Source organism: Podarcis bocagei (genome assembly GCF_964188305.1).
Source record: "Podarcis bocagei genome assembly, chromosome: 5".
Classification (NCBI taxonomy): domain Eukaryota; kingdom Metazoa; phylum Chordata; class Lepidosauria; order Squamata; family Lacertidae; genus Podarcis; species Podarcis bocagei.
In genome coordinates this window covers 85,836,469-85,862,975 of record NC_138129.1, presented here as the reverse complement: position 1 = coordinate 85,862,975, position 26,507 = coordinate 85,836,469, and the positions used below count along the sequence as shown (strand labels likewise).

The following is a 26,507-nucleotide window of genomic DNA, read 5'->3' as shown; positions in this document are numbered from 1 at the left end:
GAACCACACCGCTTTGCCAGCAGCCTTCCTCCCTTCCCTCTTCCTTTTGACAGTTTGGGGAAGGCTCCCCCACCCCAGAAAGCAGCCCGGAGCTGGGGGCAATGGCACGCTGCCCGCCCATGACTCCCAAGCCTCCCCCGAGCTGTCAAAATGAAGGGGGAAGGGGGGAAGGCCGCCGGCAAGGCAACACAGCTCTGCCCCTTCCCACACAGTTCTAAAAGTAAAATAAAACAGCATAGTTGGAAAAGGTCTTATCATGTCAGTTCACAATGGTGCATGTGTATTAAACCATTGCGCCTTCATCCCCGTTAATCAAATATATATTTGCTCATAATGCCTATATAGAATTTATGATTCATGTAAGATGATATTAATATGTGGTGTCTCATTTTCTTTAGATTCCACCTCCCGTGATACCCACTACACAGATTGCAACTAAGAATGATAGAAAAAGACAAAGTGAGTTTGAAAAGTTAAAGCCCCACGACCAGAATTCTGTGCTCACTTATAAAAGTAACAAAGGAATATTTCTATTTTAGTAAGAGAAAGATGAATTGATACACTGTAATAGGGCCTAATCTTTCTAATACATATGGTGTCATCCAACTAAGAACAGATCTATTGACCTCACTGGGCTTAAGTTAGTCATGACTAATTTAATTATCCTATTTGGTCTATTCTAAGTATGACTCAGTTGGATACAAACCATAACCATTCACTTATATCCTGACTTTTAAAGCATTCCCTACAAGACCACTGAAGCCAATATCACAATTACACGATGAGAGTGGCTGTGTGTGTGTGTGTGTGTGTGTGTATCAGTGAGGACAGAGCAAATACATATAGCCAAGCTCTCATCAACTCATCGCATACCCATCAACTGCCCTGGACAGTGGTCAAAATGGCCACCACAATCTCATGCTACTTCAGGCTGCACTTTGGGGAGGGGCATAGCTCCCCAAAACACACTTTTGGGGTGCCATGCATGCAAAAAGTGCTTTTGGTGAGGCCGCAACCTCACGCAGGTCACATGACAAACGTGTTGACCTGGAAGATGGCTTCCTGGATTGTGTCCACATTGTGTTGGAAGGTATGCATGGGGTAGCTTGCAACGGCCACTGAAGGAAAATGTGATTAGGTGAATTGGTCCAATACTAAGGGGATGGAACATAGCTCACACTTTTCATATGGAAGATACCGGGTTCAATCCGATTTTAAAGAATCAGATAGCAGGGGAATGAGAAATTCCTCTCCTTAAGACCTCAGAAAACTACTGCTGGTGAGAGAGGACAATGTTGGGCTAGACAAGCAAATGATCTGGCCTGGTTCAAGACAGGTTCCTCCATCCCTAAAGTTCCATTGCTACATTTGTTGTTATTTCACAATTGGTAAATAAATGATATCTAGGAGCATATGCCCTGCTCATGCAATCTCTTCACCACTTTTTTATGGCAGATAGATTAAATAAGCAGGTAACATAAGCATAGCTGTCAACGTTTCCCCTTTTTTAAGGGAAATTCCCGTATTCTGAATAGGATTCCTCACAAGAAAAGGGAAAAGTTGACAGCTATGAACATAAGTAGCTTTTCTTTTATAATGACTCATGTTAGTGTGAATAAAGGGGCAGCAGCAAGAAACTGCATGTTGCTTCCTATTTTTCAGAAATCATTTAAGATTTATATTTTCCCATGGTGCAGCTACTTAACCCCATGTGAAAATACGGTTCCCTATTCAGTAAGCATGAAAGTCACTTTGTAAAGGCCATGAACTGAATTCTCAAGCCTTCTGAGAGCCAGAACACTCCCCCCCCCCAAAAAAGGTGACAGTTGGAGGCAGACGTTACCATTGCATTTGAAAAACTGACATTTTAGAGTAAGAACTACACACTTTCAGAGAAAAGCATTCCGATGTTTGATCGTTCTGGATATAATTCCTGACTGGAGGCAAATCTATATGATCCCCATTCCTTGGATCATCCCCACTACCCAACAGAGACACACAAAAAAGGAGAAAGACTTGGAGGGAAGAAGAACACACTTTAATTTTCAAGGGAGCTGTGTAAAAGTCAGTAGAATGAATGTAAGCGCTGAAAAGGGTGGAGCTGAAAGAGTTTGGTTTTGATATCCCGCTTTATCACTACCCTAAGGAGTCTCAAAGCGGCTAACATTCTCCTTTCGCTTCCTCCCCCACAACAAACACTCTGTGAGGTGAGTGAGGCTGAGAGACTTCAGAGAAGTGTGACTAGCCCAAGGTCACCCAGCAGCTGCATGTGGAGGAGCGGGGAATCGAACCCAGTTCCCCAGATTACGAGTCTACCGCTCTTAACCACTACACCACACTGGCACAAGAGGAAGTGGGAAAGAGGATAACCCTTTAAACTTCCTCCTTAAGCTAAGTAATTTTACAAAGAAACAAAGTTAGCCGCCCTCTTCACTTCATGATCTAGGGGTAAATGAATGGGCACTGGGGAAAGACTTCCAGGAACGCCATTGCACCCCTGGGAACCATGCCAGCAATTTCTTACTTGCGTCCCTTCATACACATTATCAGTATCATCAGATAACCAAACACTAGTCTGGTCTCAAACACTAGAGGCTATAATAATAATAATAATAATAATAATAATAATAATAATAATAATAATAATAATAATAATAATAAAATAAATAAATAAATAAATAAATAGTTTTATTTATATCCTGCCCTCCCTAGCCGAAGCCGGGCTCAGAGCGGTTAACAACAATAAAAGTAACACAGCATTCTAAAATCAATTCATTCTAAAATTAATTCATAATCAAATTAATGGCAACCATTGGGCTAGAGTTCTATGAGGATTACCAAAGGAGGGGGTCAGACTGTTCCTTGGCTGTTAAAATGTTTTCTGCTGTCCCTCAGTAAAAAGTAGAGTGGCTTGCCACAAGGTAATGACAGAAAGGAACATTAAATATAAAACCAACAATAATAAAATGGATAAAACAGCAGTTAAACAACAGCGACAACTAACTCAGGGCAGTGAAATAAACACAAAATGCACAGCTAGCTTGCACTAGATGATAAAAAGCCTGGGGAAATAAAATTTTAAAAAATTGTTGGACCAGATGGTCAAGTGATAGAACATCAATATAACAGAGAGCAGACTGCATGCCTTCTTCCTTGTGTATCAGTGCTATGGTATCAATAAAGTTTCTACTAAATCTTTTTATTGTCTTTCAGGTGGAGAGAGGGGTGGATAGGCTACGTAGATGTGGTCTGCTGCAGTGCTGGCCCACCATTTGCCATTGAGCTGCCAACTGATGAGCTTAGCCATTTGTGAAATCGAAGAATCCAAAGGGCAGTGGAGACAAAGATACCATTTTTAACTATTTCAGTAGGAAAGGCAGGGAGCTTTCAGGAGTCTGAAACTCAGCAGAGGTATCCATGGCTGGGCCTAGGTTCACAGATGAAATACATGATGAATATGAGACTGTAAAAAGGGGGAAGCGTTGGTATAAGCAGTGCCGCCACGACAAGGCCCTTCCCCATAGGCACTGGTTATAGAGGAGGTAAAAAAAGATTCAAAAAATTACATGGGGTCCAAGTAATATAGCACCAGAGGAGACATTTCCCAATGGTCAGATGGTAAAGGGTTTTTGCTACAGTTCCTTCCTGTGCAAGCGTTGCCTTTTTCCTAGGAAACATGGCACTGGAATCAGCAGGAGTCATGCGAGACCCATACATTATCAGAGTCATTCAAGACCAGATCATAGGGACTGAATTTCCGCACTGCTGTTGGTAATGTCTGAACTGGGTGATGTTCAAGTGAAGCAGGAATGGTGAGAATCTGCCTTTCTCTCCATGTTATCTGGCATGTAAAGTTGGTTTGATAAGACCATGATGCGCTTCCTTGCAGCACCTGCAAGCGCCATTAAATCAAGTGGAGACTTGTTCACCCTAATATATATATTTTAACTGTGGTTTTTAATCCAGCTGCTGCAACTGGTCACACTTTAACTGCTCTTCCTGATTTCTGCCCATGTATTCGTAACAAATAATGAAGTCGCAGAAGAAGAAAATGCGTACTAAGAAAAAAAGAAAGAAGAAAAACTTACGGCTGCAGTTCGGTCCACTTCGCAGCGGCTACTTAAAATGAAACAGGCCTCAGCATCATCCATCCTAAAAATCATACGAAAACATTAGCAAAACATTCTCATGGGCCTATTGATTTCAATGGAGACATCATCAGAAGTGTGGAGAAGTACTTTAACAATCTGTGGCCACATGTGTTTTGTGAAACATAGGGAAATATTCAAAAATAGCATTAAATCTGCTATTATTAAACAGCATTAAATCTTTAAGGAAATGGCGCGGGAGCAAAATTCTTCTCTGGTATTCAGATTTCCAAACAGATTTAAACCAGTAAAAAACTAACCGGGTGCTACAATTCCAGAACAGTTACAGAATCACATTGTTCAATTGTATTTGTCCCTAATTAAATTACTGGATGTTTTATTTCCCGCCTGTTTCCTAATGACCCAGCATGGAATTTGTAAAGCCAGTGTATCTTTCTGGATAGAACTTGCCAATGATTTGTATGAATACACCGTGAAACAGTCAGGTAAGCAAATCAAACTTGAAAGGGACTTTGGCTAAAATAAGATTAGCGGTTCTGCTGCAACATTAGTAGAAGGAACAGAAATGGCATGTTTTTGTAAGTGTAACGGCAAAGCTTGACTTGTGGCAAACACAAATGGCAAAAGCTAATATCAATGGCTTAGGGCAAATTCAAATGTTTCTTATTCATTTAAAGCATTTATTTCCTGCCTTTACTTAAAAGGAAAAAAGAAAGCTGGCTAACAAAAGAAAGTTAAAAATAAATAAAACCTAAATGACTAAAGGCAGTGAGAAAAGGAAAAAGTTACAAATACCTTTATTGGCATTACGAATTAAAACATTTCATTACACTAGGATAAATTTAAAAGGGATAGGAGTGAGGCTGCTGAGGATCACAAGGTGCTTGATTGTTCTGCCTGTCTGTTCCCTAGAGGGATGATTCATTAAGAACCCTTTCGGGTAAGATGGAGGTTAAAAAGGAAGCCATTGGGGCAGTAACGTCCTTGTCCCTATCCGCTAGGAGGAACCTCATTTGGCTTTCTCTCAGAGCCATGGGTCGCAGGTCATTGGTCAGCATCTGTTTGCGGAGTCTGCTGTGCAAAGGGCAGTCCAAAAGAATATGGCCCAGTGAATCTGGTACTCCTTGATTACAGGCACACAGGCAGGCTTGATAAGGAATTTGCAAGTATCCACCTGTGGTCACTGTGGAGGGGAAAGCATTTACTCTTGCCAGCATAAAAGCTCATCGCTGGGAAGGAAGTACAGTGGTGCCCCGCAAGACGAATGCCTCGCAAGACGGAAAACTCGCTAGATGAAAGAGTTTTCCGTTTTGGAGGTGCTTCTCAAAATGAATCTCCTATGGGCTTGCTTCGCAAGACGACAATGTCTTGCGAGTTCCTGCTGGTTTTTTTCCCCTTCCCCCCCTTTTTCTAAGCCGCTAAGCCACTTATCAGCTGATCCGATCAGCAGATAAGCCGCTAAAAGCAGCTAAAAGCCGCTAATAGCACTAAGCCGCTTATCAGCTGATCCGATCAGCAGATAAGCCGCTAATAGCGCTAAGCCGCTTATCAGCTGATCCGATCAGCAGATAAGCCGCTAATAGTGCTAAACTGCTTATCAGCTGATCCGATCAGCAGATAAGCCGCTAATAGCGCTAATAGTGCTAAGCCGCTTATCAGCTGATCCGATCAGCTGATCCGATCAGCTGACGAAAAAACCGCTAGACGAAGAGAATCACAGAACGGATTCTTTTCGTCTTGCGAGGCACCACTGTAGTAGGTCTTTTAGGGAATTGGCACCAAATCTGTAGGATGTAGTTATGTCTAGGGCCTCCGGAGAACAGGGTCTCGGAGTGTGAGGAGACAAATGCTGTTTTTCATGCTTGATTGTTTGGAGTATGTAGCTAGGAAAAGGTTTAAAAGGCAGATTTGTCCAGCAACACACAGAGACCAACACTGCAAGTGAGAACACAAACTGTGCAGGATCTTAAATCTATTCATATTCCAAAAGGCATCCTAGGAAGGAAGCTGTTGGCGATTTTGCTCAGGGAGCTGAGCTTAGAATCCAAAGCCCACCCATCCCATCAGTTGTGGAAGCAATCTTATTTTTACACCCCTTCCCAAATCTTCCTGGTCCTCTCCATCAGCATCACACACCCTGTCCTCTATTAGTTCCCCCACCCCACCCCCATCAAACACTCGAAAACAAGAGAGCCAAAATTTTCCAGGAAAGAATGGAACAAATGGCTTTGAAAAGAATTCCCATGCAGCTGCTTTTAACAAAAGATGAACTACACAGCCACTAATTTTCGCAAGCCTAACATGCAACATTTTTCAAAAGAGAGACTACCAAATAGTATGCAAATTGGGATAATGAGCAACAGAATAGATTCAGGGTGGGTTTTTTGTGTGTTACTAGCAGCCAAAACATACCTAACACTTCATTTACTAGAAGGGTTACTGGCTTCTTATCTTTTACTATATCCTCATTATATAGGGAGACAGACTTACTGCTGCTTAGCAACTTCCTGGTTTATTGGGCTACATTTCTTATAATATGGCCTATTAAGTTCCCACAATGCTGCCTCTCATACAAAGCATTAAAAATGCTCTTGTGAAGGTACATTCAATTACATGTTTTGCAGGGAGAAAAGTACATCCTTGTCGTTGCTTGGCTTTGGGGTTATTATAGGATAAAATTCCTGTGATTATGTTTAAGGGACAGGTCTTTTGGTACAAGTTCACCGTGTAGCACAAAGAACATGACAAAAATGGTGAATCTTGGACGGCATTTTTAAAGTACCATTTCTCTCCCAAAATATACAGAAACTATTTCTTTCTACTTTTTTCTTTCAAACTGATTTGGGGTAATTAATATCCCCACCCCAAAAAATAGTTTCTAGGCATGCATCCATAGTAGATTCCTAGGGAAATGGAAGTGTATCCTGTAATTACTAACTATTAAAAAAAAAAAGGAGACAATTTCAGGTTCATGGAGCTCACCTACTCCTCTTAATAATGTGATCTTGTACATGTCTGCTCAAGAGTAAGCACCACTGTTTTCAATGGTATTCCTAGGATATAGAACATATAACAGGAATGGGAACCTGTGGCCTTTTGGACTCCAACTCCCATGAGTCCCAGCAAACATGGCCAGCCATCAAAGATTATGGAAGTTGTGGTTTAACAATTTCTGGAGCATCACAGATTCTCTCTCCCTGCAAGAAATGCTTGCTGAAAAGTAAATCCTAGTGTGTTCAACTGATTTTACTCCCATGCAAATGCCCACAGAATTTTATGCTATGAGGCAGCATACAAATGCCATTGATAATGCCATGGCTGCAATCCTATACCCAATTGCCTGGGAGCAAGTCAAATTTAACTCAATGTACATCTGACCTGGATGGGATTGCATTATGTAGATCAACCCATAATCACTTGTTAGCAGTGTTTGAAACTCCCATTATTCTAGGCACATTTTGCGACAGGACCATATAATACTGGTCCTGAGAGATCTGCATTGGCTCCCAGTACGTTTCTGAGCACAATTCAAAGTGTTGGTGTTGACCTTTAAAGCCCTAAACAGCCTTGGCCCAGTATTCCTGAAGGAGCGTCTCCACCCTCAACATTCAGCCCAGACACGGAGATTGAGTACTGAGGGCCTCTTGGCAGTTCCATTATTGCGAGAAGTGAGGTTATAGGGAACCAGGCAGAGGGCCTTCTCGGTCGTGGCAACTGCCCTGTGGAACACCCTCCCAGCAGATGTCAAGGCAATAAGCAACTATCTTACTTTTAGAAGACATCTGAAGGCGGCCCTGTTTGGGGAAGTTTTTAATGTTTGATGCTGTATTGTGTTTTTAATATTCAGTTGGAAGCTGCCCAGAGTGGCTGGGGAAACCCAGCCAGATGTGCGGCGTATACATTATTATTATTATTATTATTATTATTATTATTATTATTATTATTATTATTTATTTATTATTATTTATTATTATTATTACAAGCAGTTTCTGAGCTCTGGGTGCAGTACAGTGGTGCCTCGCAAGACGAAATTAATTCGTTCCGCAAGTCTCTTCATCTTGCGAGTTTTTCGTCTTGCGATGCACGGTTTCCCATAGGAATGCATTGAAAATCAATTAATGCGTTCCTAGGGAAACCGCCTTCAGATCAGGTCCGGGGACAGTCTGTCCCCGACCTCTTCTGAAGGCTGGGGGGGGGAGAAGGGCTTTTCTTCCCACCCCCAGCATTTTAAAAAACCCCGGGACAGCGGAGGACTTCTCCGCTGTCCGGGGCGATTTAAAAGCCCCTGGGAAGGCAGGCAGGGGGGACAAAGACTTTTGCCCCCCGCCAGCCTTCAGAAGAGGTCCAGGACGGGCAGGGGGCGAAAGTCTCCCCCCCCCGCCTGCCTTCAAAAGCCGTCGGCGACAGCGGAGAAAGGCACTGCCTTTCTCCGCTCTCCAGGGAAGGCAGGCAGGGGGGAGCAAAGACTTTCGCCCCCCGCCGGCCTTCAGAAGAGGTCCTGGACCTCTTCTGAAGGCGGGCGGGGGGCGAAAGTCTTCCCCCCCCGCCTGCCTTCAAAAGCCGTCGGCGACAGCCGGGAAGGCAGGCAGGGGGGAGCAAAGACTTCCGCGATAGCGGGAAGCGCTTCCCTGCTATGCCGGACTGCTTTTAAAATGCTGGCGGTGGGGAGCAAAGCCTTTCATCCCCCGCCGGCCTTCCTGGACCTCTTCTGAAGGCCGGAGGGGGGGAAAGGCTTTGCTCCCTACCACCAGCATTTAAAACAGGTCCCCGGAGATTTCCCTATGGGCTTTCCTCTTGCGAAGCAAGCCCATAGGGAAATTCGTCTTGCGAAGCGCCTCCAAAACTGAAAACCCTTTCGTCTTGCGGGTTTTCCGTCTTGCGAGGCATTCGTCTTGCGGGGTACCACTGTACTACACTTAAGATTTCAGATTAAAACTGCTGAATGGAAGGAAAGGAGGACCTTTTTCTGCCTCTCCCCTTCTAGCTACTCTCTGAGGCTGGAGAAGAGACCCTCTTAAGAATATTAGGAGAGTGGGCAGGGGAAGAACTAGACCATGTGAAAAACGAACCTATTATTTTAGCTGTAGTTCATTCATTTTCAGCTTTGTATTTTTTTTATAAATAGAGTGCACCTAGACATTCCATTGTTGCCCCCATAACCTAGGTTTAAGGTGCCATTTAGATCCTAGCTTTCATATCTCAGTTTCTAACACTGCTTGTTAGATTCTGGATAAGTCTCTTTTTAAGGAAAAAAAAGAGCAACTCACCAGCATTGCATTGTAGCCCTAGATATAGCAGAGAAAAACCGAATGTGGTAACAGAACTGGTTGTGATTACATTTTTAGTGTCAAACAAGTGCTCACACCATTCTGAGATAATAGTTTCTGACGAGGCCCCAGATTTAGAATTATTTACATAAGCAAAGCACAGGTCCAAAGCTGATGCAGGTGAAAAGCAGAAATAAATTGATGGATAGATTCTTCCCCCTTCTATGACTTGACTGACATCCTAAGACAGCTGATGTGAGGTCAGGATCAGTGAAGTCGATTACATTAGATACTCATTGAGCCTAGTTTTCTATCAGCCTGCCTGATGAGGACGGCTCTCATATACTTTCACAAAGCAGGAAATGCCCTACCTCAAGAATTAAAACACAGGAAAAATCCTTACATTAAAAGAACAGCATGATTAATTGCTGCTTCTATGGCTGCTTCCAAAGCTGCTCCAAGTCCTTTTTAAAAATAAGGACTAAAGCAATTTCATTGCATATTGTAAGGGGAAATTTTGAAAACAGAACATTTAATCACATTGGCAGGTCTCCAGTAATGACTATGTCCACTGACGGAGGGACACAATGAGGGTAACCTTTGATGTTACAAGGCAATACCCCAAAATTGCCTCTATTCCCATTTCACTAATTCCCTTCACCATTGGATATCACCCATTGAACCGAGCAATGTTATTTTCTCTGACAGAAAGGAAACGAGGTTCGGAAATAAGCTAAAACCCATAATCTACTTTCCCACTTACAGTGGTACCTTGGTTCTCAAACTTAATCCGTTCCGGAAGTCCGTTCCAAAAAAACAAAGCTTTCCAAAACCAAGGCGCACTTTCCCATAGAAAGTAATGCAAAATGGATTAATCCATTCCATACTTTTAAAAACAACCCCTGAAACAGCAATTTAACATGAATTTTGCTATCTAATGAGACCACTGATGCATAAAATGAAAGCAATAAGCAATGTACTGCAGTCACCCAATCAATCAATCAATCAATCAATCAGTAGGTGAACTGGGTTGCAAACAGTCACAAAAACAAAACAAAAAAGAGCCGCAAAGACAAAAATGCAAAATAAATAGCAAAAACAGACAGACCTCAATGTAACACTCAAAATGGAAGTGTGGCAGTCAAACCGGAAGTGTAACACAAACCGGAGTATGTTCGGGTTCTGAAAAAAGTTCGCAAACCCCATCACTTACTTCTGAGTTTGCAGTGTTTGGATTCCAAGTTGTTTGAGTACCAAAGCATTTGAGAACCAAGATACCACTGTACTTGTTATTGTCATTCTATTCTCAAGGAAAACTAACCCCATCCACCTTCAATGTATTAGCAGCACTGTGGGGTGTCAGTCTTCTTTGACCCCCCATCACCAAAGATGACATCACACTCAAAGTATTTTGGTGTGAATGTGATAAATATGTCTATTTATGTCCAGCGGGTGCAGAATGCCGCGGCGAGACTCCTTATGGGGTCTTCGCTGCGAGATCACATTCATCCGGTACTATACCAGCTGCACTGGCTCCCGGTGGAGTACAGGATCAGGTTTAAGGTGCTGGTTTTAACATTTAAAGCCCTATACGGCCTGGGACCCTCGTACCTACGGGACCGCCTCTCCTGGTATGCCCCACAGAGAAACCTACGGTCTGCAAATAATAACACCCTCAAGGTCCCAGGCCTCAGAGAGGTTAGGCTGGCCTCAACTAGAGCCAGGGCCTTCTCGGCTGCGGCTCCAAACTGGTGGAATGCTCTGTCACAAGAGACCAGGGCCCTGCGGGACCTGACATCTTTCCGCAGGGCCTGCAAGACAGAGTTGTTCCGCCAGGCCTTTGGTCAGGGCGCAGCCTGACTCCCTCCTCTGGCAACCTGCACAGAATTTTGTTTAATCGGTTGCCATCAATTTGATTTTAACTAATTTTTATAATGAAAATTTTTAGAATGTGTTATTATTTGATTGTTTATTTGATTGTTGTTAGCCGCCCTGAGCCCGGCTTGGCTGGGGAGGGCGGGATATAAATAAAATTTATTATTATTATTATTATTATTATTATTATTATTATTATTATTATTATTATTATTATACAGGCACTATGTGTTAGGGAGTCATGATGGTTGGCAGCTTGCTATGCAGTGTTAAACTCAGGTTTGCCTGTGCATAGTACATAAAGGTATCCCCAAGGGTGTAAGGCAATTCCACTAATTCAGATGAAACCAAATTAAGAAATTATATATATAACACATTCACACATTCTCTGCTTTGGCCCAAAGACCCATGGAAACAGTTTTGAAAGCAAAACACAACAGGAATAAAGTAAGAAGAAAGTCCAGAGAAATTTTGGACCAGTAAAATTCAAAACTGATTTGCTAATCCTTAGAATTTCAAACATTGTTTTTTGACACTGTTAGGAGAAATGACTATCCCCAATGATATAAGATTTCAAGCAACTCCTGCTTTCCATTTTGCCTCTAGCAGTTATTAATGAAGATAAAAATAATGTAACAAACAGTAAAGGAAAGGGGGGAAAGAAAGAAAGAATAGTACTGATATTTTTGACCTACTTAGCTCTTAGCAGATCCTGATCCTTCAGTGCGGAACCTTGAAGATAGATAACTCTTTGGGACCACATTGGAATCTGGAGCACTCTTCGAACCTGAGCATCCATCTCAGTGGGGCATAATATGACCACATAGTAGTCCTGCAAAAACACATATGAGAAGGAACAGAGGAAGAGCAAAAGAGAATGCTATATGGATATAATTTTTGCCAGTAGAACACGGTTTTGTTTTTTAAAACTTTTAGTAGAGAAAAATCTGGTGGTGGGAAAGGAACATTTATGACAGGTAATTTATTTTAACTTTCAGGTTCTCTAAAAAAAGGAAACGAAAGGAAATGGTCCCATGCTATTTAGTTCCACGGTGATTTCACTGATGGCAAAGCTGCCCAGCAAGATATTGAAGTAGAAAGCTATGCGCCACGCTGTGATGAATTCAAATCACTTCCCAAAGCAAAGTGTTTGGGGTTTTTTTAAGCATTGAATGCCATGGAAAACAATCTGCGGTTCTGCAGAAGAAAACATGAATTTTACATGTTCCCAAAGACATCTCACCATTCCAAAATAAAAATAGAAATAGCTACGGGCACTGAACAAGCTCCAGAAACCCCAAACAAAAGGAAAAATTGGGTGCTCTATCGGTTTTGAACATCTGGAATAACATAGTTTTTTGTTCGTGCTGCTTGACTTTTGATTTACCTAAAGCTGCTGGTCTAGTGAAGCTGGCCAAGATGAACATTTCAAGTCATGCCTGAACTAAACGTTTTAGAAGATAGTCTGCAGGAGATTTCTGCCTCAACTGATATTCTGATCTGCTTGGATTACCTGTAGCCTAGGATGAGCATAGAATTCGTTTAGGAAATCCATGAGGAGGTCAATCTTAAGAGAACTGACACACAACACCACGTGTTTTTCTGTCTGAGCTCTGTGTCGACTATAGTTTCCACCTGATTTTTGTCTTTCCATCCACAAATAAGCGAGCTGTTCAAACTGCAAAATAAAAAATAAAAAATGGAAAGGTAAGAGTGATTTATGTATATTTCAGTGCAAATGTCAAATATGTAGATCCCCTGGAGCCAACAGAGCAGACACAGAGAGACCTTATGGTCCAGTTGCCTAGAAACTTTTATTTGTGGTGTTTTAATCTGATGATTTATGGCTCATTCACATATGCGATTCACACATTGATTCAGCACTCCGTGAATGATAGTCATGCATGGAAGAACTGTCAGCAAGAGTTATAATATATATGTTATGAGAAAGCAAAAAGCAAATCCAAATTCACAGGTTTATAGGCTCCCTTCACAGTAAAGCTTCTTAGTTATGCAAACGTAGGACTTCAGACAGAGGATTGGGCTACAGCCTAATCTACTTGCATTTGGAAAGCTAGAATTTTTGATACGGTTTTCCAACTGCCTTCTGAAGAAGTACAATCCTTGAACTGAAAGGTATGTTTCCAAATGTGAAAAGTGGCTTTGATAGGAGAGGCAAGATTGTGGGGTGAAATGTCCTGAGCCACAGAGCACAGTGTGCATGCTTGCCAAAGGCTAAATCATAAAGAACTGCAAATGATGCCAGGAGTTTATTATACTGTTATGGGTTTCTAATACAGTCGTTCCTTGGAAGTCAAATGGAATCCATTCCGGAAGTCCGTTCGACTTTCAACATGTTCGGAAACCAAAGTGCAGCTTCTGATTAGCTGCAGGAAGCTCCTGCAGCCAATCAGAAGCCACAGAAGCTCCATCGGACGTTTGGGTTCCAAATAATAATAATAATTATTTATTTATACCCCGCCCATCTGGCTGGGCCTCCCCAGCCACTCTGGGCGGCTTCCATAAAACCAAAAATACAGTAAAATCACACGTTAAAAACTTCCCTGAACAGGGCTGCCTTAAGATGTCTTCTGAATGTCAGGTAGTTGTTTATCTCTTTGACATCTGCTGGAAGGGCGTTCCACAGAGCGGGCGCCACTACCGAGAAGGCCCTCTGCCTGGTTCCCTGTAGCTTTGTTTCTCGCAATGAGGGAACCGCCAGAAGGCCCTCGGCGCTGGACCTCAGCGTCTGGGAAGAATGATGGGGGTGGAGACGCTCCTTCAGGTATACTGGACCGAGGCCGTTTAGGGCTTTAAAGGTCAGCACCAACACTTTGAATTGTGCTCGGAAACGTACTGGGAGCCAATGTAGGTCTTTCAAGACCGGTGTTATATGGTCTCGGCGGCCGCCCCCAGTCACCAGTCTAGCTGCCGCATTCTGGATTAGCTGTAGTTTCCGAGTCACCTTCAAAGGTAGCCCCACGTAGAGTGCATTGCAGTAGTCCAAGCGGGAGATAACCAGAGCATGCACCACTCTGGCGAGACAGTCCGTGGGCAGGTAGGGTCTCAGCCTACGTACCAGATGGAGCTGGTAAACAGCTGCCCTGGACACAGATTTGACCTGTGCCTCCATGGACAGCTGTGAGTCCAAAATGACTCCCAGGCTGCGCACCTGGTCCTTCAGGGGCACAGTTACCCCATTCAGGACCAGGGAATCCTCCACACCTGCCCGCCTCCTGTCCACCAAAAACAGTACTTCTGTCTTGTCAGGATTCAACCTGGAACATTCGCAAACTGGAACACTCACTTCCAGGTTTGCAGCGTTCGGGAGCCAAAACATCCAAGACGTTTGGGATCCAAGGTGGAACTATACTAAAGAAATCCTCATCATTAAGCAAATATCATTGACAAGAACCACCATCAAAATGCCCAGGGTTTCTAATTTGCAATGACTTCATGCGCTTGTGCCTTGTGTGCAGAAACACACAACTCCTTATTGGATCAAAGGCTACAGCTGCACCATACATTTAAAGCAGTATCATACCACTTTAAACAGTCATGGCTTCCCTCAAAGAATCCCTCCAAGAATTTTATTGCTTTTATTACTGTAAGCTGATTTGAGAAGCTTTTGCAGAAGAATAGCCAACAAATATCCTAAATAAATACAAGTAATTAATTGGTTGACTGTGGTTGTCCAATTCCCCCTGTCTCGTATGGAGTGGGGAATATTATACCTGCGTTTTATGTTAAAGATGAAATAAACATTGAAAATTAAATTCCTAGTGAAGTTTTTTTAAAAAATAATTGTTTCCAATCTGTATCAAATTTCTGAACTCAGTGCATCATTCTGTGTGGATGCAACGAGTTTATGTTTTAATCACATTCCACATTTTTACTGCACTGTCGAATGACTCGCGATGCCTTCGGCTAAGCAATAAAGATCTGGATTGAAATTAAAACCAGCCAGAGATGCGCTTGGAAAATAAATAAATAAATGAAAGGGAAGTGAGTGTGTGAGAGGGGTGGGGTTTCAGGTTAGGAGTGAGGAGAAGCAAGGAATCAGCCACACACACACACACACACACATTCTGCTTCTGAAACAGGTATTTTTGGTTCCTCGTCCAGTCTCTCTTAAACTAAACAAGAAATACAGAATACAAGTTAAATACATTTTAATTTATTAAATACCTCTCAGTAACAACAACTAATTTCTTCCAAAAGTAAGGTATAGGATCTAGGGATTTAAACTAGCCAAGGTAGACTCAGAGTGGACCAAGGGAAATCAGTGGGCATGATAACTCCATTGATTTCAAGGGGACTGCACGGAATATGATTTAGTTGCATACATCCATACATGCTTCAAAGACAAAAGCTCACTCATCCCACGCAGATGTGAAAAATGTATTCAGTGCTTGTTTCAATGTCAACAGAAACCTTCTCCAGTAAAGAGGAAACACCGGAAACTGATGCTTTGTACATAAATGGAAGAATACGTATATGGCTATGTTGAAAAGATGGTGTAAAATGGACATTTCACTTTTAACAATGCATCCCTATTTACCCCACCCCTTTTTTATAACGAGGGGAAAAAATTACCTGTATTGGCAACACCACAAGGGCAACACAGATCATAATGACAACGAGCAGTTTTGAAGGCCAGATCTTGGGAGTAACATCCCCAAAGCCCACAGTGGAAAATGTCACTATGCAGAAATAAAGGGAGTCAAAGAGTGTCAGCTTGTTTCCTGCTCGTTCCAGATGTTGAATTCCACAAATACTATGTAAAGAAAAGAATGAATAAAAACAAAAACAACACCTGTAACTAGGGGTAGATACATACTAGGACAGTTATGCTTGGAAGGGGATCAAATCTTTGGCACACATCGAAATATACTTGTTGTCAACATAGTAATATTTCACAATTCACAAACATGGCAGAAAATGTTGGTTCCTTCTTTCCTTTTCTTCCCCACCTGGCCATTAGAAGAACTTGTAGCCAGGAACTGCTCCAGAATGTCAGTATTTTGCAGGAGGGATTCAGTTGCACATCAGAATTTTAGGTTTGGGGAATAAATGCACTCTGTTACCCTGGTGCAACGAGTCCACATTTTAAAAAGGGCTTTCTGTGCTTTTGGAAAGTGTTGTGGAAATGAACTCAGGGCCGCCTTTAGAATATGCACCGTCAGGGTGCACAGATCCACCCAGCGCCCCCAAATTTAGTATAGACCCCAAATTAACTTTTATTATGCCTTATGTCACTATCATCTTTTGATAAATAACGCTCCAAATGCATGGCTCCAAAAGGAGCTTGTGTGTGTGCTTTGTTTAAAACCAGCTTTTCTAAAGAAGACAAGGAACACATTGGGAATCGGTGTAAAGACTCCACGCATGCGCTTATGGTCACAGGGAGGTGTCTGAAAGATGAGACGGGCGGGCATTGTGCGCATGCGTAAGGGAGCCATCTTGGGCAGTCTTTCATTGTGGGAGCAACCTTATTTCTAGAGGAGCTGGGAGGGCCCTTGCGAGCGCACATACACGAGTTCTTCTTGGGAAGGTTCCGGAGCCTGTGGGCGCATCCGTCGCTAGATAGGCGCGTTCTCTTTCTGTCTGTCCCTCCCTCTTTCCTGTCACTCCCCCTCCTCCCTGTAGCCTTATTGGAGTTCACTGATTGGGTCTGCGTTGCTCCGGGACAGGAGGAAGGAAGTCAAAATGACACTGAGTTGGTTCAAAGAAAGAGTTTATTCTGCTCTCCGGATAGCAGAAGGCACTTGCATGATTAGTCCACAGCAAGTCCAAAGAAATGACAGGTTTCATGCAGTTTATATATCCCCCAGGCACCCTCTCACTCCTCCCCTCGGAGCCCAACCACGTTGGCGTACGTACACAGGTTGACATCACATATGTTCCTGCTCTGGTACTCTCAACCATAAAAGGATCTTCCTTCCTGTACTTCTGACCATAAAAGGATATTCCTGTTCGTACTCCTATCTTGGAGCAAGAGGTCACTACTTCCGAGAACATTCTCTGGCGTTAGTCCCAGACTTGGGTCTCTGCGTCATTTGTGGTCAGGACATAAGATATGTCTGTTCTACTGGTAAAGTCAAGGCCAGTCTTGCCGTCAAACTGATAAGGGGAGAGAGCTGTGTTCTTGTTTTGCATTTGCTCAACGGCTAAAGTTTATGCATTTTAGCTAAGGAGAAATGGGGATTTTGGTGCAGTTTAAAAACTGCCTGCACAGTCAGTTTTGGGTTTTGGAAACCCATTCCTTCATCCCGGCTTTGGTGAGTGAGGCTTTCCAGAGAACTCTCCCTGCAGCAGCATTAGCAGGCAGGTGGTGCAAGATCAGTCGGGTCAAAGGTGCCGCTGACCCCACTGCCGCAAAGCAGCTCAATACAATATGCTTCAGCAACAGGGGGCTGGCGCCCCCCAGAATTCAGCGCCCAGGTGCCCTGCACGCCTTGCACCCCCAGGTAAAGACGGCCCCGAATGCACTAAAAATTGTGAGGTGACGGAAGAATTGTAAGCACCCTGCAAGCAAATACAAACACTTATTGTTGTATAGCAGCCCCACAAACAAAGCAAAGCAAATACTCAATAAAGACGGGATATAATGTAACCTTCGTTAAGTTTTGTGCAAGCTAATCAGGATGAATGCTGAGGGGCTCTCAGAACTTGTACTCAAGTGTACCCCCACCCTGCAAATACTTTTCCTTCTTGTGCTACATCAGTTTAGATAGCAGACTGCCGTTTTTCTAGATAGGACCAAAGGAGCAGGGTAGGAAAAAAAGAAAACTTTAAATAAATAATGTACTCCATTTCATGCTATGTTCTGTGTGTTCTTTAAAAGTGACTTCTGGGTGTCTTTAAAACTCATGTATTTCAATATTAACACATTTTCCTTTTACCCCTTTACAGGGGTACCTCGGGTTACATACGCTTCAGGTTACATACACTTCAGGTTACAAACTTCGCTAACCCAGAAATAGTACCTCGGGTTAAGAACTTTGCTTCAGGATGAGAACAGAAATCGTGCTCCGGCGGTGCGGCGGCAGCAGGAGGCCCCATTAACTAAAGTGGTGCTTCAGGTTAAGAACAGTTTCAGGTTAAGAACAGACCTCCAGAACGAATTAAGTACTTAACCCGAGGTACCACTGTATCTCAAAAGCTGATAGACACATTGGAATTGGTAGGATCTACTAAGCAGCTGGAATAAAAGTTGTACAAGGGACTCGTAATTTTCTCCCCATTCCTGATATTTTTTGTTAGAGAAATTACATTTTCTGTTAGAGAACTTGCTGCATCACAGCCATGTTTAGGGATTTAAACCACCATATTTTGTTAATCAATGCTGTGAATTTGATTGTGCAGTGAAGAAATGCTATTATTATCAGCTTATGACCCTTGTTCAGTTAGGTAGAATTGTGTGGCCCCAGAGGCAAGACCAGGTGAATAAAAATTACCAGGTGAGTAAAAATTACCAGGTGCTAAAGACTAGCTGCCAGGGCTTTTAAAAATGGACACAGAATGGGCATGGATATGGATTTTGCGAGCAAATGCAATTAGCCAACTTGCCTCATTCCTAGTTTCTACATGCTATATTTATGCTTAGCAGAGAACATCAGGGGCTGCGTACACAACAATGGAAATCAATTCTTCAAATGAACTTTATTTGAAATGCCTAACTTTTACACTGCAACTGCTAGTGAATTTCATATATTAAGATGAATCTGCAAAGGACTGATACATATGCATAATAACACATCACCCAACGGATAATCACAATGACTTGTGGCTAAATGCACAAACTGCTTCTGTAAGAAAAGGGTTAAGAGGTGAAATGAAAGCTCTGCAGAGAATTGTTTTGTACAAGCAAGCCATTATGCTTGCTGTGTGATGCACATGCACTTGTAAGAAATCCTTACAAAGAAATGTAATTTTACCAGTAGATATAATACTGGTTTATTTTATTTTTTAAAAAATAATATTTATTACTTTTAAAAGTTACAAAAAAGTAGAAGAAAGAGAGAAAAGACAAAAAAAGAAAAAGAAAAAAACAAGAAAAAACAAAAACAATACAATATATAAACAATACAAACCCACCCTAAACCCATTAAACTAAACACATAAACAAAGCAAAACAAAAACAATTTAAAAACATCCCTCCTTTTCCATCCTCTGTCCTTCATTCCCTTGTTTCCTCAACTTCCTCACACCTCCCTTTTTGTGTCCCACTTCTAGTACTTGTTTCAGCAAATCCTTTCCATCTTTCTCTATTTTCTGTCATATTATAAATAACATATTCTTTAACCTTATTCTTATAACATATTCTTTAACCTTATTCTGGGCTGGTCATTGCCGGAGGCGCCAACCCGGAAGTCCGATATAATACTGGTTTATGGTGTTCTGCTCTCCATGGCATATGGATCAGTCCTATATGCTATACATATGACATATGTTGTGCAGACAGACTATAATTCAGGTAGAGCATGCATGTTGCACGCAGAAGGACCAATGTTCAATGCCAAGCATCTTCTGTTAATGGTAAAAGTAAAGGTAAACATGGGTGGTGCAGTGGTCTAAACCACTGAGCCTCTTGGGCTTCCAATCGAAAGGTCTGGGGTTTGAATCCCCACGACGGAGTGAGCTCCCATTGCTCCGTCCCAGCTTCTGCCAACCTAGCAGTTCAAAAACATGTCTGTGCAAGTAGATAAATAGGTACCGCTGTGGCATGAAGGTAAACGATGTTTCCATGCACTCTGGTTTTCGTCATGGTGTTCTGTTGTGCCAGAAGCGGTTTAGTCATGCTGGCCACATGACCCGGAAAGCAGTCTGTGAACAAATGCCAGTTCCCTTGGCCTGAAAGCAAGATGAGCGCCGCAACTCCGTAGTCACCTTTGACTGGACTTAACCGTCCAAGGGTCCTTTACCTTTTCTTTTTCTTTTTACCTTCTGTTAAAGCAGAGGGTCCCAAACTTATTTGGCCTACCACCCCTTTTTTTGAGAAAAATTACTCAATGCCCCCCAGAAATCTACCTTCTTTAAGCAAACAAATGAAGATGCAGTAACAAATTTGCATTCTTTTTTGTATCAATATGTCTACCTACATCCTAGGAAAAGGGACCCCTGACCATTAGGTCCAGTCGTGGCCGACTCTGGGGTTGCGGCGCTCATCTTGCTTTATTGGCCAAGGGAGCCGGCGTACAGCTTCCGGGTCATGTGGCCAACATGACTAAGCCGCTTCTGGTGAACCAGAGCAGTGCACGGAAATGCCATTTACCTTCCTGCCGGAGCGGTACCTATTTATCTACTTGCACTTTGATGTGCTTTCCAACTGCAGGAGCAGGGACCGAGCAATGGGAGCTCACCCCGTCACGGGGATTCGAACCACCAACCTTCTGATCAGCAAGTCCTAGGCTCTGTGGTTTAACTCACAGCGCCACCCGCGTCCCATAAAAGGATGTGTCAGAAGTGGGACTTCCATCCTATAACACAGTAAAGAAAGATGAAGTTGTAAATAGGCAGACAAGCTATGATCCACTTCCTGAGCCTCGGTGAAGCTGAAAATGGTTCACCCAAGCCCAGGAAAACCCCTGGGCTTGGGTGAACCAACCTGGTGGTGTCATTACATAACAGGTGGAACGGTTTTTCAAAATTTCCTTCTCTTCTTTCCTTATGCTTCCACCACCCCCTTATTTTTATTCAGTGCTCCCCCCAAGTCTACTACTGCCTCTCTGGGTCCTTCCAGTGTCCCCCGGGGGTGGTATCGTCCACTTTGGGAAGCACTATGTTAAAGGATCAGGTAGCAACAGACACAGAAAGACCACATCCAAATAATGGGACTGCCACATGCAGTCTTAATGGTACTATTTTAGCAGGAAACATTTTCCCGAGCAGGCAGGATTTGTTCAGTGAATGCTATTTGGATTGGAAATATGCAATGCACTACCAAGAGGCAGCTTATGTCTGATCAAGATTATGATGGCTCACTGACTTTGCCCACAGCATAAAATTAGGCAGTATTCAGATTCTAGTGTGTATATAGAAATTCATTCAAGCCTGCAGCATACTTCATATCCCCTCCCCTCCATCTTATCCCCAGGAAGTCAGTCAGCAATCCATTTATTGGAAGGGAATTCAAGCATGGCAAACTTGGATCTAATAGCTTGCCTTTATACCATATCCCAACATTTACATAAGCAATTCTGTAGACAAGGTTGGATACCTATGGCAGAAATACCTCTTTTGTTGTCGTTTCCCCAATGAAACTAATTTATGCTCATTTTTTAATTGTTCTTTCCCCCCCAAAAAAAAATTATGCCCAGTGTTCTGCCATATTCTCTTTTGGCTGTGGATGCGCCTATTCCACTCAGATTGACCTTGGGCAGAGCTAACAGGTCTTTTCATAAATTTCAGAAGACCATGACTGCCAGGTTCTCTCTGGACTGTGAATATACCCAATTCAGACTCAATTGACCTTAGGCAAAGTTATCAGGGCTTTTCATAAACGTCAACAGGTTATAGCTAAAGCAGATTTATTCTTTTGTATATCCCAAGATACACAGTCTCAGTATACAGTAGAATAAACTCTTTCTGTGCCGCAGTTTAAGGGGGGAAAGTTATGCTAAGCTACCATCGGTGCTATTTTTCTAGAAAGAATGGTGTTGGAACTCACCATGAACACCTCCCTTGTTCTCTTAGAGGGGCAATAGTGCTCACCTGAGAGGTGCCAGAACTGAGTTGCAGTGAGTTCTGGCTCAAAAAAAGCCCTGGCTCAGAGGGAATGAGAGCATCCTAACCAATTTTGTGACAGCCAAGAGAGACTAACTGTGCAAGTTTAATCATTTATAATTATATGTAAGTCCTCTTGAATTCAGTGGAACTTACTCCTAAGTAAAAGGGGTTAGGATTGCAGATTTAGACGGGGTGGGGGTGGGGAACTGTGGGCATTTCTATAATCCTAGGTACAAACCAGTATCAGATTAGGCAGTGGTTGAAGAGGAAATAACTGTAGTGAAGTAAAAGGTCTGAAAAGAAAGGGAGAGAGGAAGTGAGAAACTAAGGGATGAAATGAAAATGTCGCTGATGGACTGGCTCATGTTACCTAATCGCCAAAGAAACCACCGAGGCAAACTCATACGACATGGGACAAGAACATGGGTCCCACCTGCTGAAAATCCTACTGTGAAAGGTAAAAGATAAAGGACCCCTGGACAGTTAAGTCCAGTCAAAGGGAGCTGCGGTGCTCATCTCGCTTTCAGGGCGAGGGAGCCGGCGTTTGTCCACAGACAGCTTTCCGGGTCATGTGGCCAGCATGACTAAACCACTTCTGGTGCAATGGGACACTGTGATGGAAACCTGAACACACAGAAATGCCATTTACCTTCCCGCCACAGTGGTACCTATTTATCTACTTGCACTGGTGTGCTTTCGAACTGCTAGGTTGGCAGGAGCTGGGACAGAGCAACAGGCGCTCACTCCATCGTGGGGATTCGGACTGCCAACCTTCTGATCAGCAAGCCCAAGAGGCTCAGTGGTTTAGACCACAGCTCCACCCGCATCCCCATGAAAGAAGGTGAAATTAAGGTGAAGAGATCTGTGCAAGTGGCCCTGCTGTGTCATTCCGAAATATAGACACTCATCTGAAGAGAATGGGATCTTGCAATGGACAACTGGTTCCTACATCACTGGCATAATGTGAGAAGATCCGGTTTGCCTGTAGATTACTATTTAATTTGAGTTTTAGATAATGTCTAGAAATTATTCCAACAAACTTGACAGATCCTGAAACTGAGGCTCCAATGCTTTGGCCACCTCATGAGAAGAGAAGACTCCCTGGAAACTGCCTGATGTTGGGAAAGATTGAGGACACAAGGAGAAGGGGATGACAGAGGACGAGATGGTTGGACAGTGTTCTCGAAGCTACCAGCATGAGTTTGACCAAACTGCGGGAGGCAGTGGAAGACAGGAGTGCCTGGCGTGCTTTGGTCCATGGGGTCATGAAGAGTCGGACACAACTAAATGTCTAAACAACAACAATAACATACTTGGAGAGTTAAGTGCCTATCAGTTTGGAAGCAAATGCGGCAACCCCCAAAATAAGGTTGTGATTTCTATAAATTCAGTAAAGTTATGTTTTATAAATTTTAAAAGAAAAAGAGAAAAGGATTTGAGGTTCCAAGATTCTATGCCCTATGGAATTTGAGGGCACCGTGACAAGAAAGTTCTAGAGTACTGCATTTTATTTCAAGATCTTGAAAGGAACCTTCTTGAATGTTTAAGGCAGAATGGGGAAGTGTTTATGTTTGTACCCAAATAACAGCCAACTCAAACATTACCTCAGAAGTATGGCTGAAAACAAGGGTTTTTGTTGTTGTTTTTTATGTGGCCAGAGTTCCAAATGGCTCTGGTAACATTTCAGTCTTCTTCCTCTGGGAATCTTCCTGATCGTATCCAAGAAACAGCTCCCTAGCTGGCATTAGTAATGGTACTTTCATGTACAGCCACCAGCTGCCCATGTTCATAGGCAAGGATGAGCTGCTAGCAAATTCACACACACACTTCTGTTGTCTCTTGTAGCTGAATTTCCCTTAAAGGTTTTGGGAACTGAAACAGCAGCAAGAAACACGTGCTCAGACAAAGCCTGGCAACTTCCCCATGTAATGTGTTACACATGTAGCATGGCTCGCAGGCATGTGCAGAAATTTAAAAATTGGTTGTTCAAAATTATGGCTCAAGTTCCAACAAAATATAGCAGAATGAGAGATGGAACTACAGGGCTTCCCATAGGCTCTGCTGAGCAAATAGCAATTTTTGGTTTCTCCTCTCTTTGCCATTACAGTTGGTTGTTAAGAGAACACTGTAGCTGTAGAATTAGTGTTTGGGTTTGCTGTTTTCCTCCTCCCTTCCAAGCTCTTTTCCTCTTGCATTCAGTCTTTTAGACTGTGAGCCTGTGGGTATGCACCATCTTGTTACTGATATGTGTAAGCTGCTTTAACTAAATCACAGTACTGTAGATAAAAAGATTGAAATGATAACTCAAGTCTGTATACTGTTCTTTCATGTTTTATTATTATTATTATTATTATTATTATTATTATTATTATTATTATTATTATTATTATTTTGCTGCTAGAAATATAGATGTCCTAGAAATAGAGAAGATTTAACTCAGTGTTATAGCAACTTTTGTCCCCTAAGGCAAGGGCAAATAATTCCAAAAGAACTGCAGTTATCACCCAGAAGCAAGTAATACACAGAGATAGAGGAAGAAGTGAGCACCAGGAGAGGGAAGAATGATACCACTAACCTCTTAAAATAATCACATTCACAAACTACCTGAACTTTGGAGCATTGAGTCATTATTTACCGAAATCTTTATCTAGTTCCCGTAAAGAGGTACTTTCATTCTGTATTGACACCAAACCTCTTGCCAATCTTTTTCTTTTGCAAGTACATCTTTCCTAAGTGTAACATAAAAAAACCCTATTGGGGGGGGGAGAAATTGGAGTTCTTCCTCAATGACAGGAAATAAGACAAAGGGGGAGGGCGTTAAAACCAGAAGGCTTACTAAATCTTTGCAGTAAAGCATGAGACTCTAAATCTCAAAGGTCATGGGTTCAATTTCCACATTGGGCAAAATATTCCTGCATTGCAGGGTGTTGGACTTGATAACTTTCGTGGTCCCTTCCAACCCTACAATTCTATGAAATGTGCACCTCAGAGTGAGAAAAGGAATGCCACAGAGACAGAAAACAAGAACATAGCTGAATCAGAATGCACTGCCTGCTTCTAAAAGTTATTCAAAAAGGTCATTTGAGTAAAATATGCTTTCAGAAGAAATTGCCACGCCTGCAGATGCCATAATGAATGGTTCTGAACCAATTTCTAGTGATGCTTTAGGACGATTACTAGCCAAAAAGTCTAATAGACATGTGTCAACAACATATATTCTTGTTTCTATTGGCAGCAGCAGATGGTGAGAGAATTACCTGGTTCAGAAAATAAGTTTTGTGCAGCTGGTAATGATTGGAAGCAATACAAAACTAACACTGTTTCCCCTTGAAGTTCTTCCGAAGCTCAGAAAGGAAAGCACATTTCTACACATGACCACAGTGTGCTTTGCCTTCAAGCGTAAATAAGTAATTTAGTCAAAGTCCTGGACACCAGTTTCTGCTGAAATATAGCTAAGCAAATATATTTGTGGTGGTAGGATACTCAAGACTCCAGGGACCATGAGGGAACAAACAACCTGTGCATCCCATGATCTGAACTAACAATATACCTTTCATCAGAAGCTCTACAAACTTACCGGTATCTCCTAACCTATGTTCTGTCTCGTGTCTTGTTGTAAGCTATAGTTTAGCTTACAGTAAGATGTCTGTCTGTCTCTCTCGCTCTCTCTTACACACACACACACACACACACACACACACACACACACAGATTTTCCTCTTGCACTAAAGTAAAGGTAAAGGGACCCCTGACCATTAGGTCCAGTCGTGACCGACTCTGGGGTTGCAGCACTCAACTCTCTTTATTGCCCGAGGGAGCCGGAGTACAGCTTCCGGGTCATGTGGCCAGCATGACTAAGCTGCTTCTGGTGAACCAGAGCAGCACACGGAAACACCGTTTACCTTCCCGCCAGAGCGGTACCTATTTATCTACTGCACTTTGATGTGCTTTCGAACTGCTAGGTTGGCAGGAGCTGAGACTGAACAACGGGAGCTCACCCCGTCGCGGGGATTCGAACCACTGACCTTCTGATTGGCAAGTCCTAGGCTCAGTGGTTTAACCCATAGCGCCACCCGTGTCTGGTTTTAATTGATACAGAGACTTCAGGAAGGTGGCATTTCTTTTTTTTTCCTACTGAGAACATTCCCAAATTGTGGTCTCTATTCATACATGAGTAACAGAATTCAAAGAGCTATGATTCTGTTCCAGAACTGGTTGTCTCTCCTAGTACAGTCAGTATACAATGGGATATGGGTTCAGTCCTTGTGATCAAATGTTCCCATTCATAGAAAGTTGAGACAGACTGAGGTGGCTGGATTGCTTATCATGTAAGCTATTGCATTTTGAAACCCCCCTTTTCTAAACAAGTATTAAAATTTGCAAGAGCTCTGTGGCATGACCCATGCGTACAAACATATTTCTGCAGCTCTAATTTGTCTCATTTCTACCTCTCTTCCACCAGAAAGAGAAAGGCATAAGGATTATGGGAAATGGGAAAAATCATGTGCACATCCCACATACAAAA

The 26,507-nt window shown here is 42.6% G+C and overlaps 1 protein-coding gene across 8 annotated transcripts in view; it reads right to left on the bottom strand.

Moving 5' to 3' along the window:
• KCNT2 (potassium sodium-activated channel subfamily T member 2) overlaps positions 1-26,507 on the bottom strand; it is a 233,659-nt gene that overhangs the window by 80,301 nt on the left and 126,851 nt on the right. For all 8 annotated transcript variants that reach the window (XM_081194326.1, XM_081194323.1, XM_081194328.1 and 5 more), the window contains 4 exons: positions 15,848-16,028; positions 12,765-12,929; positions 11,947-12,083; positions 4,089-4,152 (listed from right to left, as the gene is read on the bottom strand). In XM_081194326.1, the coding sequence (XP_081050452.1) occupies positions 4,089-4,152; positions 11,947-12,083; positions 12,765-12,929; positions 15,848-16,028 (547 nt within the window). The remainder of the gene's footprint in view (positions 1-4,088; positions 4,153-11,946; positions 12,084-12,764; positions 12,930-15,847; positions 16,029-26,507) is intronic.